This window comes from Chiloscyllium punctatum, chromosome 25, assembly GCF_047496795.1.
Source record: "Chiloscyllium punctatum isolate Juve2018m chromosome 25, sChiPun1.3, whole genome shotgun sequence".
NCBI classification, from domain to species: domain Eukaryota; kingdom Metazoa; phylum Chordata; class Chondrichthyes; order Orectolobiformes; family Hemiscylliidae; genus Chiloscyllium; species Chiloscyllium punctatum.
Genome location: NC_092763.1, coordinates 55,932,052 through 55,946,996, shown reverse-complemented (window position 1 = coordinate 55,946,996; position 14,945 = coordinate 55,932,052). Strand labels below are relative to the sequence as shown.

At 40.9% G+C, this 14,945-nt stretch overlaps 1 protein-coding gene across 5 annotated transcripts in view; it reads left to right on the top strand.

Moving 5' to 3' along the window:
- stag2b (STAG2 cohesin complex component b) overlaps nucleotides 1-14,945 on the top strand; it is a 182,015-nt gene that overhangs the window by 146,816 nt on the left and 20,254 nt on the right. For all 5 annotated transcript variants that reach the window (XM_072595302.1, XM_072595299.1, XM_072595301.1 and 2 more), the window contains 2 exons: nucleotides 4,804-4,896; nucleotides 12,135-12,309. In XM_072595302.1, the coding sequence (XP_072451403.1) occupies nucleotides 4,804-4,896; nucleotides 12,135-12,309 (268 nt within the window). The remainder of the gene's footprint in view (nucleotides 1-4,803; nucleotides 4,897-12,134; nucleotides 12,310-14,945) is intronic.

Genomic DNA, 14,945 nt, shown 5'->3' with positions numbered 1-14,945 from the left:
ACAGGAGCGGAAGGACCTCGGTGTGCAAATGCATTGTTCTCTGAAGGTGGGCAGGCAAGTTGAAGCAGTTGTTGATAAGGCTTATAGGATCCTCTGGTTTATAAATAGAGGCAGAGAGTGTGGAAGCAAGGAAAAATGTAACACATCTATCAATCATTGGACAGACCAATAACCTGGAATATTGTGTTTAGTTCTGGGCTTCTTATTTAAGGAAGGATATCTTTTCCAGCAAGAGTGCAAAAGAGATTTTCTAGAATGATACCAGGATTGAGTGATTTTCGATAAAAATAAAGATTAGAGAAATTGCCTTTTTTCTCCTTGGAGCAGAGAAGATCAAGAGATGTTCAAAACTATTAACAGTTTTGAAGGGTAAAAGGGGGCTATTCTGTTTTCACTAGTTAGTATGTCAGTAGCTAGGGTTCACAATTTCAAGGTGGTCAGCAAGAGAGTGAGATGAAAGGTCTTTACTCAGAGTTGTTACGATTTGGAATGTGCTGCCTGGGATAGTGGTAGTGGTAAATTTCAGAAGCGAGCTGGATATATATTTGAAGGTGATGAATTTAGTGAAAAATAGGGTTGGAGAGTGGGACTAGCTGGGTAGCTGTTTCAGGAGACACAAAGTCGAATGGCATTCTGTACTTAAAAATTCTATGAAAATTCAATTGACCTTAATTACTTGCTGCACTGCATGTGTAATCTTCTTGTGTTTCATACAAAAGAATGTGTAGATCACCCTTTGTTGCACTATTTTGACATTTATCTCCATTTAAATTAATGTCTGCATTTTCATTTCTTACTACTAAAGTGCAAGACCTCATACTTTGCTGCATTAAACTCCATTTACGTTAAACTCTCAACCTTTCTGTTTCTTTATTTCCTTTTTAGAATTTTCCCTCCAACCTACTTTTGCATCATCAGCCAGTTTAGTACATTAACCTATGCCCTGACATCCAAGTCATTAACATCAATGATAAATAATAATTTTTGAGGCCTCAGAATACAAAATGAGTGTTTTGCATCTGTGGAGAATGATATGGAAGCTAGAGAACTTCGGGAAATAAATGACGATATCTTAAGTGTGCATCTTACAGAGGCAGAGGTGCTGAATATCTTAAAACGCATGATCTGGGACCAGATCATGTGTACCATAGAACTTTGTGGGAAGCTAGGGAAGTGATTGCTGGCTCTTGCTGAGACATTTGTATCATCGATATTCACAGGTGAGGTGTATGAAAACTGGAAATTGACTAACCTGGTGCCATTGTTTATGGGTGTAAGGAAAGACCCGGAATTATAGACTGATGAGCCTGATGTCAGTGGTGGGAAAGTTGTTGGAGGGGATTCTAAGAGACAGATTTACATATATTTGGAAATGCAAGAACTGATTTGGCTTTGTGCATAGGAATCATATCTCAGTAATTTAAGGGGGTTCTTTTGAAGAAGTGACAAAGTGGTAAACATTGTCTATATGGACTTCAGTAAGGCATTCAATACGATTCTGCATGGTTAAATTGTTTAGCAAGGTTAGATCCCATGGAATACATGGCGAACTCGCCATTTAGACACAAAATTGGTTCAAATGTAGGAGTCATGGAGGGTTGCTTTTCAGACTGGAGGCCTGTGACCAGCAGTGTGCTGCAAGGATTGGTATTGGGTCCACTGCTTTTTGTCATTTATATAAATGATTAGAATGTGAATATTGGAGGTACGGATAGCAAGTTTGCAGGTGACACCAAAATTGGTGGTGCAGTAGACAGCGAAGAAGGTTACCTCAGGGTACAATAGGATGAACCAAGCAGTGGTAGATGGAGTTTAACCTAGATAAATGTGAGGTGCTACATTTTGGTAGGGCAAATCACGGCAAGACTTCTACACGTAATGGTAAAGTCCTGGGAGTGTTGCCATACAAAGAGTCTTGAAGTGCAGGGTTGTAGTTCCTTCAAAGTGGAGTCCCAAGTAGATGGTAGTGAAGAAGGCATTTGGTATGCTTGCCTTAATTGATCATCACATTGAGCATAGGAATTAGGAAGTCATGTGCAACTGTATAGGACATTGATTGGTCCACTTTTGGAATACTGTGTTTAGTTCTGGTCTCCTGCTACAGGAAAGATGTTGTTAAACTTGAAAGAATTCAGAAAAGATTCAGAAGGATGTTGATAAGGTTGGAGGGTTTGAGCTTCAGGCTGAAGCTGAATAGACTGGGGCTAATTTCCCTGGAGCATCAGAGGCTGAGTGGTGACCTTAGAGAGATTTATGAAATCAGGAGGGGCCTTGATAGGATGAATAGTTTAAGGCCTTTTCTCCAGGGTAGGGGAGTCCAAACCTAAAGGGCAGAGGTTTAAGATGAGAGGAGAAAGACTTGAAAGGGACCTAAGGGGTGACTTTTTCCACGCAGAGAGTTGTACATGTCTGGAATTAATTGCTCGAAGAAGTGATAGAGGCTGGTATAATTCCAACATTTAGAAAGTATCTGGATGAGTATATCATCCAGATAGGAAGTGTTTAGAGGGATATGGGCTAAATGCTGGCTAATGGGACTAGATTAATTTAGGATAGCTGGTTGGCATGGACTAATTGGACTGAAGGGGCTGTTTTCATGCCGTACAGCTCTGCGAATCTGAGTATATAACTGCTTGTGGCACTCCATGTTACATTTTTCCAACTCTGTTCTCTGTATGTAAATCAATCCACAATCAATACCAATACATTATCCCCACTATCAGGAGCTCTTGTGCAGTAACCCTTATGTGGCATCTGTTGAATGCCTTTGGAAGTCCAAGTAGACTACATCTGCCGGTTTCCCTTTGTCTCCTCTGTTTATTACATCCTCAAAATAAGCTCGAGTAAATTTGTCAAAGATAGTTTTATGAAAAGGAAATCATGTTGAGTCTCATTGTGTTGAGCTTTTCTAAATGTCCTGCTGTTTCTTCCTTCACAATGGACCGTTGCTAACTGGCCTATGGTTTCCTGCTTTTTTTTTTGTCTCCCTTTGTCTCCCTCTCCCTCCCTCTGTCTCCCTCTCCCTCCCCCTCTCTCCCTCTCCCTCCCCCTCTCTTGGATTAAAATATCTGCCATTTCCTCGTTCACCATTATCAATTCCCCATTCATATCCTCCAAGGATCCCACTCTGATATAGAAATATATACACACACATTAAAACTGGTGTTGTTTGTTTTTATTACTTACCAGTTTCTTTTAGTCATCCAAAGCTGGTTTCTTTAAAAAACACTTAATCCTCATGCCTGTCACTAGTTTTTCACCACTTTGTTTGCCTTAGTTTTTGATTGGATACTCTGCTTGACTGTCTTTGTTAAACAGGTGATTTGTGCTTCTCATCGAGTCCTTCTTTGTGACCAGACTACATTTTTGAAGCATGTGCTTAAATTTCTATCACTGCTCTTCTCCTGCTTTTCTACTGCTTTTCCAGCACAGTTTAGAAAACTTGTTCTTCATTCCTCTTCTACATTCTCTCATTTAACTTGACAACGTTGGTTTGTGATCTGTGCTTTGTCCCTCAAACTGAATTTAATATTCCACCATGTTGTGATTGCTACTCTCTCAAAAGGGTACTTAATTCCAAGATTTCTTATTAATTCTACCTCATCACTCATTAATAGATCTAAAATAGTTTGTTCTCTGGTAGATTGTGCAACATCTTGTTTTAAGAAACAATCTCTTGTGCACTCTTGCCTTCCGCGTTACTTTTTACCCTTCTGATTTGTCCAATTAATACGCAGATTAATATCCCCATGAAAATTGTGTTGCCATTCATGCATGTCTCCATTTTTTAATTTATACTTTGTCTTAGAATGTGGTAACTCTTTGGCCGAGAGATTTACTCCACCTGTAACTTTCCATGGTTATTCCCTTTTTTCATCCAACTGATTCCACATCATAGTCTATTGAACCTATATCACTATCTACCACTGCATTGACTGATCATTTATCAACAACATGACTCTACTTCCTTTTCCATTTTGCATATTTTTCCAGGAAATGAATCCCTTGAATATTGAGTTCCCTGCCCTGGTCACATAGCAACAACATTTCTGTAATAACTATCAAGTTATTTTCATTTTGTTCATTTGTGCTATCAACTTTTCAGTCTTGTTACAAATTGTGGAATGCCATTCAATTTATTAACTTAGCAGTCCACTTGGAACTTTCAGTTCTGGTTGCTTCATATGTTTTCATCTCTCACTCCCTATCTGAAAATTCATTGTATGTAATGTTATTTTTGATGTTGTTTATTTGCTCTTCATTGTGCAAATTTAAAAGACGGTTTCGTGAATTGCAATAATTGTAACAACTTAAATTAATATAATGAATGAAAATCTGGAGTTTTGCATAACATAATGCTGGGGCCCTTGCCATTTGTGGTACATTAAAATGATTCAAACTTAAATGTGGGAGATATGATCGAGACTTTCTTCGATGACACAAAAATGGATAGAATGGTAAATAGTGAAGATAGCTGTAAGCTGTAGAAGGATGCAAAGAAGATGGGGCAAGTAGGCAGAAGAGTGGCAAATGGGGAAAGGTGATGCCTACTGTTATTATCTCTGGACGATTAATCAGGAGCTGTTCTGTGGACTTGGTTTTGACTCCTTCCATGGCAGATGTTGAAATGTGAATTCATTAAAGACCTGGAATTAAGAGTCTTATGATAATGTCCTTCCCTGATTTGACCGACATGTGACTCCAGAGCCACAGCAATGTTGTTGACTCTTAAGTAATTACATATGTTTTTACAGCATATTCTTATCATTTAAAGGTATTTATAGATGTACATTTTTCTTTCAGGACCAACTAATAATGTTACGAAAACAAATGCGAGCTTTCTGTCAGATCTGCCAGCACTACCTGACTAATGTTAACACAGCTGTTAAAGAACAGGTAACTGGGAAAAGTGTTCAAGCAGCTATATGTTTTTATTTATCTCATTATCCAATTGCAAATACTGAGCTGACATAATGCGGTGACACTTCGGCAATAGATCAAATGAAAGAAGATGCTGCCCTCCATCAAATGTACCCTCCCAGTTTACTTTTCGTGTTATGACTTCGGTCATTTCAGAGAAAGCTGCATTTTCATTTGCCTTTTATATACAGCTTAAGACATTTCAGAAAAAGTTTGCAACTTCCCATGATTTTACTCCTTAGTATAACTGAAGTAGCACTTAATTTGTATGTTCATTACTTTTCTGTTAATTTTTCTGGTACATAACCAGTGTAGTGGAGGGAATTCAGATTGTGAACAGTGGAAAATGAATTGCTTTTTATTCATTGAGTCATACTACATGGTGCGTTGTCCATTCCTTTTATTCCAATTTGCATCATGACGTTCGTGCCACGGCCTTACAGCTCTACGCTGACCCAAGTCTCAGCTTCTTATCTTGTTTGTGAAATCAAAAAGCAGTTGTAGAGCAGGATTACACAGAGAATTCTGGCTAAGAAAAAGAGATCAAGAGGAAGGAAAATGAAACAAGTGCATAAAAGAATGAACAGTTAAGCAAGAGAGAACTTAGTGAGGATCAGATATGTTAAAAGCATCTTGTGTAGTGTGTGCTTTTGCAATGTCAGTGTTTTGGATCAGACTTTGCCAAGCATACACTTCTGATTTGAACAAAGGGTGTCAGAAGTAAGCTACTTCATATTTTTACACTTGTATATGCAAAGTTAAGTTACTCCCTGAAGAAAAAAGATCTATTTAGAAGCTAATAAGGTCAATCATTTCCACTGGGCATGTTTGGGCAGATGGGATTGGGATGTCATAGCAATTACAGACACCTGGCTCAGGGCTGGACAGGACTGGCAATTTAATATTCCAGGGTATAGATGCTAGAGGAAGGAATGAAAAGGGGGCAAGAGGGGAGGGGGAGCGGTGTTTTTGATTAGGAATAGCATTATGGCTGTATTTAGATTAGATTAGATTAGATTACTTACAGTGTGGAAACAGGCCCTTCGGCCCAACACCGACCCGCTGAAGCGTAACCAACCCATACCCCGACATTTACCCCTTACCTAACACTACGGGCAATTTAGCATGGCCAATTCACCTGACGTGCACATCTTTGGACTGTGGGAGGAAACCGGAGCACCCGGAGGAAACCCACGCAGACACGGGGAGAATGTGCAAACTCCACACAGTCAGTCGCCTGACTCGGGAATTGAACCCAGGTCTCTGGCGCTGTGAGGCAGCATTGCTAACCACTGTGCCACCGTGCCGCCCAATACATGGGAATATGTCGAGGGAAGTTATTTGTATGGAACTGAAAAATAAGAAAGGGATGATCACTTTATTGGGATTGTGTTGTGGGCTCCCCAATAGTCAGCGGGAAATTGAGAAACAAATTTTTAAGGAGATCTCAGTTATCTGATTATGGTAGGGGATATTAACTTTTCAAACATAGATGGGTACTGCCATAGTGTGATGGATTTAGATGGAGAAAAATTTGTTAAGCATGTACAAGAAAATTTTCTGTTTCAGTAAGTGAATGTACCTACTAGCAAAAGTGCAAAACCTGACCACCTTTTGGGAAGTAAGGCAGGGCAGGTGATTGAGGTGACTATAGGGGAGCAATTTGGCTCCAGCGCCCATAATTCTATTAGTTTTAAAGTAGGAATGGAAACTGACAGAGCTTATCTAAAAGTTAAAAGTTCTAAATTGGAGGATGGCCAATTTTGACACTATTGGGCAAGAACTTTCAAAAGCTGATGGGGGGAGGAGGAGGTCAGATGTTTTCAGGTAAAGGGATGCTGGAAAATAGGAAGCCTTCAAAAATGAGAGAACGCAGGTCCAGAGACACTATGTTCCTATAGGGTGAAGGGCCAGGCTGATAGGTATAGGGAATGCTGGATGACTGGAGAAATTGAAGTTTTGGTCAAAATAAAGATGAATGCATATGTCAGGTATAGACAGCGGATATAGAGTGAATCTCCAGAAGAGTATAAAGACAGTCGGAGTACACTTAAGAGGGAAATCAGGAGGGCAAAAAAGATAGCTTTGGCAAATAGGGTTAAGGAGAATCCAAACGATTTTACAAAGATATTAAGGACCAAAGGGTAACTGAAGCTACTTGGATGCTGCCTGAACTGCGGTGCTCTTCCAGCACCACTAATCCAGAATCCACTCAAAGATCAGCAAAGCTGCCTATGTATGGAACCACAGGAGATGGGGGAGATACTAAACGAGTATTCAGCATCAGTGTTTACTGTGGAGAAGGACGTGGAAGAAGTAGAACATGGATAAATAAACATGGGATCATCAAAAATGACCATATTATAGAGGAGGAGTTGCTAGACAGTTTAGAATGCATAAAGGTGGATACATCCCGAGGACCTCATCCAGATGTATCTGAGAACTTGGTGGGAAACTAGGGAAGTGAGTTTTGGGCCCGTTGCTGAGATATTTGTATCATCAATAACTGCAGATTATTGTAGGTGCCGTAAGACTGGAGGTTGGCTAACATGGTGCCACTATTTAAGAAAGGTGGCATGGAAAAGGCAGAGATCTCTAGACCGGTGAGCCTGATATTGGCAGTGGGCATGTTGTTGGAGGGAATCCTGAGACACAGGGTTTACATGTATTTGGAAAGGCAAGGACTGATTAGGGATAGTCAATGTGACTTTGTGCATGGGATGTTGTATCTCACAAACTTGATTGAGTTTTTTGAAGAAGTAACGAAGGTGATTGAGGGCAGAGCAGTGGACGTGATCTACATGACTTGAGTAAAGCATTTAACAAGATTCCTTTTGGGAGACTGGTTAGCAAGGTTGCGTCAGGTGAAATACAGGGAGAACTAGCCATTTGGATATAGAGCTGGCTGGAGGGTGGTGGTAGAGGATTTTGTTTCAGACTGGATGTTTGTGACCAGTGGAGTGCCATAAGGATTGGTGCTTTTCGTCATTTCTATAAATGATTCGGATGTGAATGTAGGAGGTATAGTTATTAAATTTGCAGATGACCTCAAAATTGGAGGTGTAGTATACAGTGAGGAAGATTATCTCAGAATACAATGGGATCTTGATCAGATGTGCCAATGGGCCAAGGAGTGACAGATGGAGTTTAATTTAGATGATTGTGAGGTGCTGCATTTTAGAAAGGTAAATAAGGGCAGGACTTAGACACTTAATGGTAAGGTCCTGGGAAGTGTTGCTGAACAAAGAGACTTTGAAGTGCATTATCGTAGTTCCTTGAAAGGGGGGTTGCAGATAGACAGGGTTGTGAAGAAGGTGATTGGTATGCTTGTCTTTATTGATCAATTCATTAAGTATGGGAGTGAAAACGTGTGGTGCTGGAAAAGCACAGCAGGTCAGGCAGCATCCAAGGAGCAGGAGAGTCCACGTTTTCGACATAAGCCCTTCATCAGGAATGTGGGAGGAGGAAAGGGAGCTGAGAGTTAAATAGGACAGGGGCTGGGGGGGAAGGTAGCTAGGAAGGCAAAAGGTAGCCGAAGATGGGGGGGGAATGATGGTGATAGGTTGGAGCAGAAGGTGGAGTGGATAGGTGGGAAGGAGGGTGGACAGATAGGGCGGTTTAGGAGGGTGATGCCAAGTTGAAGGGTTGGATCTGGGATAAGGTGGGGGGAGGGGGATGAGGAAATTGGTGAAATTGACATGATTCCATGTGTTTAGAGGGTCCCAAGGCGGAAGATGATGTGTGGAGGCTTTGGTGGTGGAGGCCCAGGATGTGCACGTCCTTGGTGGAGTGGGAGGGGGAGTTGAAGTGGTCGGCCACAGGGCGGTGGGGGTTGTTTAGTGCATGCGTCCCAGAGATGTTCTCTGAAACGTTCAGCAAACTAGTGTCCTGTTTCCCCAGTGTAGAGGAGAACTACATCAAGAGCAACGGGCACAGTAAATGAGGTGTTTGGATGTACAGGAGAATCTTTGCTGGATGTGGAAGGATCCTTTGGGGCCTCAGATGGAAGTGAGGGGTAGGTGTGGGCGCAGGTTTTGTGGTGGCAAGGGAAGGTGCTGGGAGTGGAGGGTGGGTTGGGCAAGGCATGGCCCTAACGAGAGTGTAGCAGAGGGAATGCTGAAGGGGGTGGGGAGGGAAATATATTTCTGGTGAGGTCTGAATGTAGGTGGCGTAAACGGTGGAGGGTGAAGTGTATTCGGACATTGGTAGGGTGCAAAGTGAGGACCAGGGAGCTTCTATCCTTGTTGCGGTTAGAGGGGTGGAGTTCAAGGGTGGCGGTGTGGGAGGTGGAGTAGATGTGCTGGAGGGCATTGTTGACCATGTGGGAGGGGAAATTGCGGTCCTTGAAATAAGAGGCCATCTGGGATGATCTGGATTGGAATTGTTCCTCCTGGGAGCAGATGTGACAGAGGCAGAGGAATTGGAAGTAAGGGACAGTGTTTTTACAGGAGTTGGTGTTGTGGAAGGAGGTTGGTATCAAGTAGATGTCCATGTTGAGTCGGTTGCTGGAAATGGAGATAGAAAGGTTCAGGAAGGGGAGGGAGGTATCAGAGATAGTCCAGGTGAACTTGAGATCATGGTGGAACGTGTTTGTGAAGTTGATTAATTGTTCAACCTCCTCATGGGAGAATTAAGTATTGGAGTTGGGAGGTCATTTTGTAGTTGTACATGACATTCGTTAGGACACTTTTGGAGTACTGCTTTCAGTTCTGGTCTCCCTGCTGCAGGAAAGATGTTGTGAAACTTGTATGAATTCAGAAAAGATTTAGAAAGATATTGCCAGGGTTGGAGGGTTTAATCTGTAGGGAGAGGCTGAATAGACTGGGGCTATTTTTCCTTGAGTGTCAGACCTTAGAGACCTTTTTAAAATCATGAAGGTCATTGATAGGGTAAATAGATAGTGTCATTTCCCTGGAATGGGGAAATCCAAAACTAGAGGGCATAGGTGAGAGGGGAAAAATTTTAAAGGAACTTAAGGGGCAATTCTTTCACAGAGAGGGTGGTGCGAGTATGGAGCAAGCTGCCAGAGAACGTGGTGGAGGCTGGTACAATTCCTACATTTAAAAGGCATCTGAAAAAGACACATGAATAGATTTGGAGGCAGATAGGCCAGATGCTGGAAGCTTAAGTCAATAGATGTGGAGCTGGAGAAGCACAGCAGGTCAGACAGCATTGGAGAGCAGGAAAGTCGACATTTCAGGCCAAGACCCATACTTGTGGTTGATCGACAAACAGAAAACAAAGGTTTTGGTTAAGAATGTTACTTAGGTTGGAGACATCTTGGAAGTGATGTACACAAGTGGTCAATACTGATTCGACTGTTGTTTTCATGATATCGGTAGGCTGAATGAAGGAGGTAAAAACTCAGTTGTGGGATTTACTGATTGCATGTGAAAGGATTGTAAAAGACTGCAGTGGTTAGTTGAATGAAAAATGGTTAACACAAAGACACTGGAGGGTAGATGACAGAAATAGCTTAGGGCTTCAAATGCATAATTTGAATGCAGGTAATTTAGTAAATGTGAATACCTCTTTCAGGGTTTGTGTGTGGAGGATAAAACATAGTTGTAAACTTGTAAAAGTAATGATTAAGGCATAGAGTACTTTGTGAAGTTTAGAGTGCTCCATGCAAAAATACCATTAAACCTATTATATAGAGAGAGAGAGAGAGAGATTCCCTAGAGTGTGGAAACAGGCTCTTCAGCCCGACAAGTCCATACCAACCCTCTGAAGAGCAATCTGCCCAGATCCATTTCCCTCTGACTAATGCACCTAACACTATGGGTAATTTAGCATGGCCAACTGACCTACACATCTTTGGATTGTGGGAGGAAACTGGATCAAACCCATGCAGACATGGGGAGAATGTGCAAATTCCACACAGGTAGTTGCCAGAGGCTGGAATTGAACCTGGGTCCCTGCCACAGTGCCGCCCCAGATAAGACACGAAACCATGGCTGTGAGGAGCACTTTAAGATACCAAGGTAAATAAAGCTAAAAAGAATTCCATTGCAAGTTTTTAAGAGTAGGAAGATTTTGTCTTGACAAGCAAAGCAAGATGGGTTTGGGGGACCGTGGCAAAGAGTAAAAAAGTAATTATGAAGTAAGCAGGAGAGAGAGAGAGACAAAGAGAAATTGCTTTATAATAAAAATTGCTTACCATGGCAGATGGCAGAATTGATTGGGTATTTGAAAAGTTGCTGAATATTTTGAAGCAGAGGAAGATGCAAACTGATGCAGAGAGAACAATGCTATTGGTTTTGGATCTCTCTGAACTCTGTATATGTGCATATAAAAACCCTAATGCTATTCCTTTGAGGACTATAAACTGTAATGTTCAAATAAAGGAAATCCACCTGATCTCAAACCATGCTTAAAATCTGCTGAAAACTATTTTGCCTATTTTAAAATTGACTAGCAGAGTGAAAGCAATTATACTGTGGCCTTGAAGGATGAGTTTAATCTGTGATCAGGTTATATCATATGCTTTTGTTGCATAACACCATGTCCTCTAGTTTGCCATGGCAAATATTGGAAAAATTAACCACCTCTCCACCTTTTTGGGGACTGCTTTCTTAATTGATTTTCTTTCTATGGAATCATGCTATTTGTATTTTTACTTCCACAGAGTCATAAATTCCCCACAGTGTGGAATCAGTCTGCACAGCCAAAGAGTGGAATCAGACCCAGTTCCCTGGTGCAGTAAAGCAGCAATGCTAACCAGTGTGCCACTGTGCTACTTGTACCAGGAAATAGTTCAATGCTGTAAATTCCATAGACAGTCTCTGTTTATCTTAAAGGGACTTAATTTAATTACTTTTATAGGTGCCTTACCTGGTCTGGTTGCTGATTGAGATATAACCAACCAGAGGTTGTTGATTAAACATACTTGGGCAGTATTCTCTATCCAGTATTTTAGCTTGGTAGTGTCACATTGGAATTTTAGCCAGTGTGAAGGATAAATCTCAAATCTGTGTTGGTAATCAATTATATTGGAAAGAATTTAATTTATTGACTGGAATAGTTGTCTCTTGAGAACAAAAAAAAGCCTCTCCCTTTACATTCTCATTGTTTGAAAAATAATGCATGTGGAGAAACACTTAAGTTTACTTCTAAATTCATGTTTCCTTTGAGCTGCATATGATTGGTGCAATGACTTTGTGTTCAAAATAGATTCAGTAACTTTCAGTAATCATTTCTGTTTTGTTTTGTAGGCTTTCACTATCTTGTGTGATATTCTGATGATTTTTAGCCACCAGATTGTGTCAGGTGGACGTGAAGTTCTGGAACCTCTGGTATACACTCCAGATTCATCTCTACAGTCAGAGTTGCTCAGCTTCATCTTAGACCATGTATTTATTGACCAAGAGGAAGACAGCCAAAGTACAGGTGAGAGATATTATTTCCCTTACATTCATATTTATACCAATCCAGTGCAGTCTGTTACTTGAAGATCCTTTCCCATAATTCTCTAAAACTTAAGTATTCCTGAGAAAAGGGCACGTTTTCATCCTTTTCATTTTTCAGTCAGAGGGCACTTTGCAAGACTTGAAGGGGAAAACCAAAATTTATGCTGCATGAGAGGAGAGGGCTAATTGGTTTTCAAATGGGCTCATTGCTGGAAGCCTTGCATTGGAAAGTTCACACATCAGTGCTGATTGACAGTTAACAGCAATGTTTTAATTTAAAATCAGGCAAATTGATTCTGAGTGAGCTAGTAAGTAGCTGTCACCTGTTTTGTTGAGTTGAAACAAGTGTAGTACAACTGGACATTCTGTCTGTCTGCACAGAACAGAGCCTTGTGTATTAATGTGCACACCTTCCAGTCCACATATAGTATGACTGATGACCCAAAATTGGTTCTTTGCATGTTGTCCAATTTCTGTCTGAGTGTGGCAATCTGTGGGGTTCTTTACTACAGTGGGCTGTCAGGATGGGTCATTAGATTTATTCAAGGCTGAAACAGATTTCTTATCATTGAGGGAATCCAGGGTTATGGAATAAGGTAGGAAGACAGAGTTGAGGATTATTAGGTCATCATTGATCTCACTGAATACTGGATGGGCCAAATGGACCACTTCTGTCCCTAACTTTAAGGCATAGGGAATATGTTGAATGTTTTCTGTTTGAACATGAAGAAAGTGTTTTCCAAATCATTACAAAAGTCTGTGCAACAAAATTGTACCTCATGGGATAGGAAGGTTAGTACAAACCTAGATCAGCTTCAGAATAGCACATAGAAACATAGTCAACTGTTGCTGTTCAGTCCTCCAAAGGTAATTGTGAGAATCAGCGCTTTTTCTGATATGCATATAGGCACACAAAATTGATTTAGATCATTTGAATATGGAGTAAAATTTCAATATTTTCTCATGATGCCACACTTAGAGCGCAAACGGTTACAATGCAAGTCAATGCAAGGATACTGTTGGAATAGCAGAATGGATGGACAAGTGGCAGATACTTTTCTGTATGAAAATCTATCAGGTGATAGTGCAAATAGAAATAAATCTGATAGCCAACACACAGACTTTCCAGTTTTTGCAGGATGCCGTAAATTGGGACATGATTATTAAAGGATACAAGACATTTAGGAAGAAGAGATAGTTGCTCTGTTTAATAGATTAGATTAGATTTCCTACAGTGCGGAAACAGGCCCTTTGGCCCAACAAGTCCACACCGACCCTCCTAATAGTTACCTACCCAGACCCATGCACCTATCACTATGGGCAGTTTAGCATGGCCAGTTCACCTCACCCGCACATCTTTGGACTGTGGGAGGAAACCAGAACACCCGGAGGAAACCCACACAGATGTGGGGAGAATGGGCAAACTCCACGCAGACAGTCGACTGAGGGTGGAATCAAACCTGGGTCCCTGGTGCTGTGAGGCAGCAGTGCTAACCACTGAGCCACCGTACCGCCCATATTGTGCCATAACTATCTTTAATTGAGAGGAATGATCTAAGTTCAGAAACTCAGGGTGTGTAAACGGTTTGGGATGAAATTAGATGCAATGAAGGCAAGAATTCATTCTTGCAAATGTATGCAGGCACCTAGGGTGGAGTGTAAAGAAAAACACAGTGGGAGCTTGTCAGAAAGATATGGTGATTATCATGGCAGATTTTAATCTACACATTAACTGGGACAATCAGATGAGCAAAGGGGTCCTTGATGAAGAGTTCAAATGTTTTCAGATTAGTTTCTTAGGATAACAAGTTCTGAAGCCAACCATAAAGAAGACTCTATCAGACCTGGGTATTGTCCAACAAGATTAACTAATGAGTAAGCATCCTTGCGTAGCTGCAACTATAAATACAGTTAGCTTTACATTAAGTTTGAGGGAGAACAGTAGGTGAAGACTAATATTTCAAGCTCAACTGAGGACAATTATAGGACGTGAAAGTTGATCTAACTGTAATGAACTGGAAAATTAAGTGAAGGGACATGTCAATAGTGAATTCAATCACAAACATTTAAGATGACGTTTTAGAGACGAGCTTGGACAGGCAAGGCTTCTAACTGGTAGAAGACTTGATTTATTGAGGCATGTAAGATCTTGAGGTATCCTGATGGTCCAAGTAAATGGGATGTTTGTTCTTGTGGAAAAATTTAGAGCTGGGATCACAGAGTTATAAGAGTCATATAGCATAAAAACACACCCTTCAGTCCACATTGACCATGTTCCCAAACTAAACTAGTCCAACTTGTCTGCATTTGGTCCATATCTCTCCAAACCTTTTCTATTCATGTACTTATCCAAATGTCTTAAATGTTGCAACTATTCCTGCATCCACCACTTTGTCTGGCAGTTCATTCCACATACTAATTGCTCACTTTTTAAAAATAAAGTTGCGTCTCATGTCATTTTTAAAACTTTTTCCTTTCACTTTAAAAATATGCCCCCGAGGTTTGAACTCCCCACCCTATGGAAAAGACCCTTGCTATTCACCTTATTTATGCCTGTCAAGATTTTATAAACCTCAACCTCCTGCACTCAGTGAAAAACATTCCAGCCTATCTAGC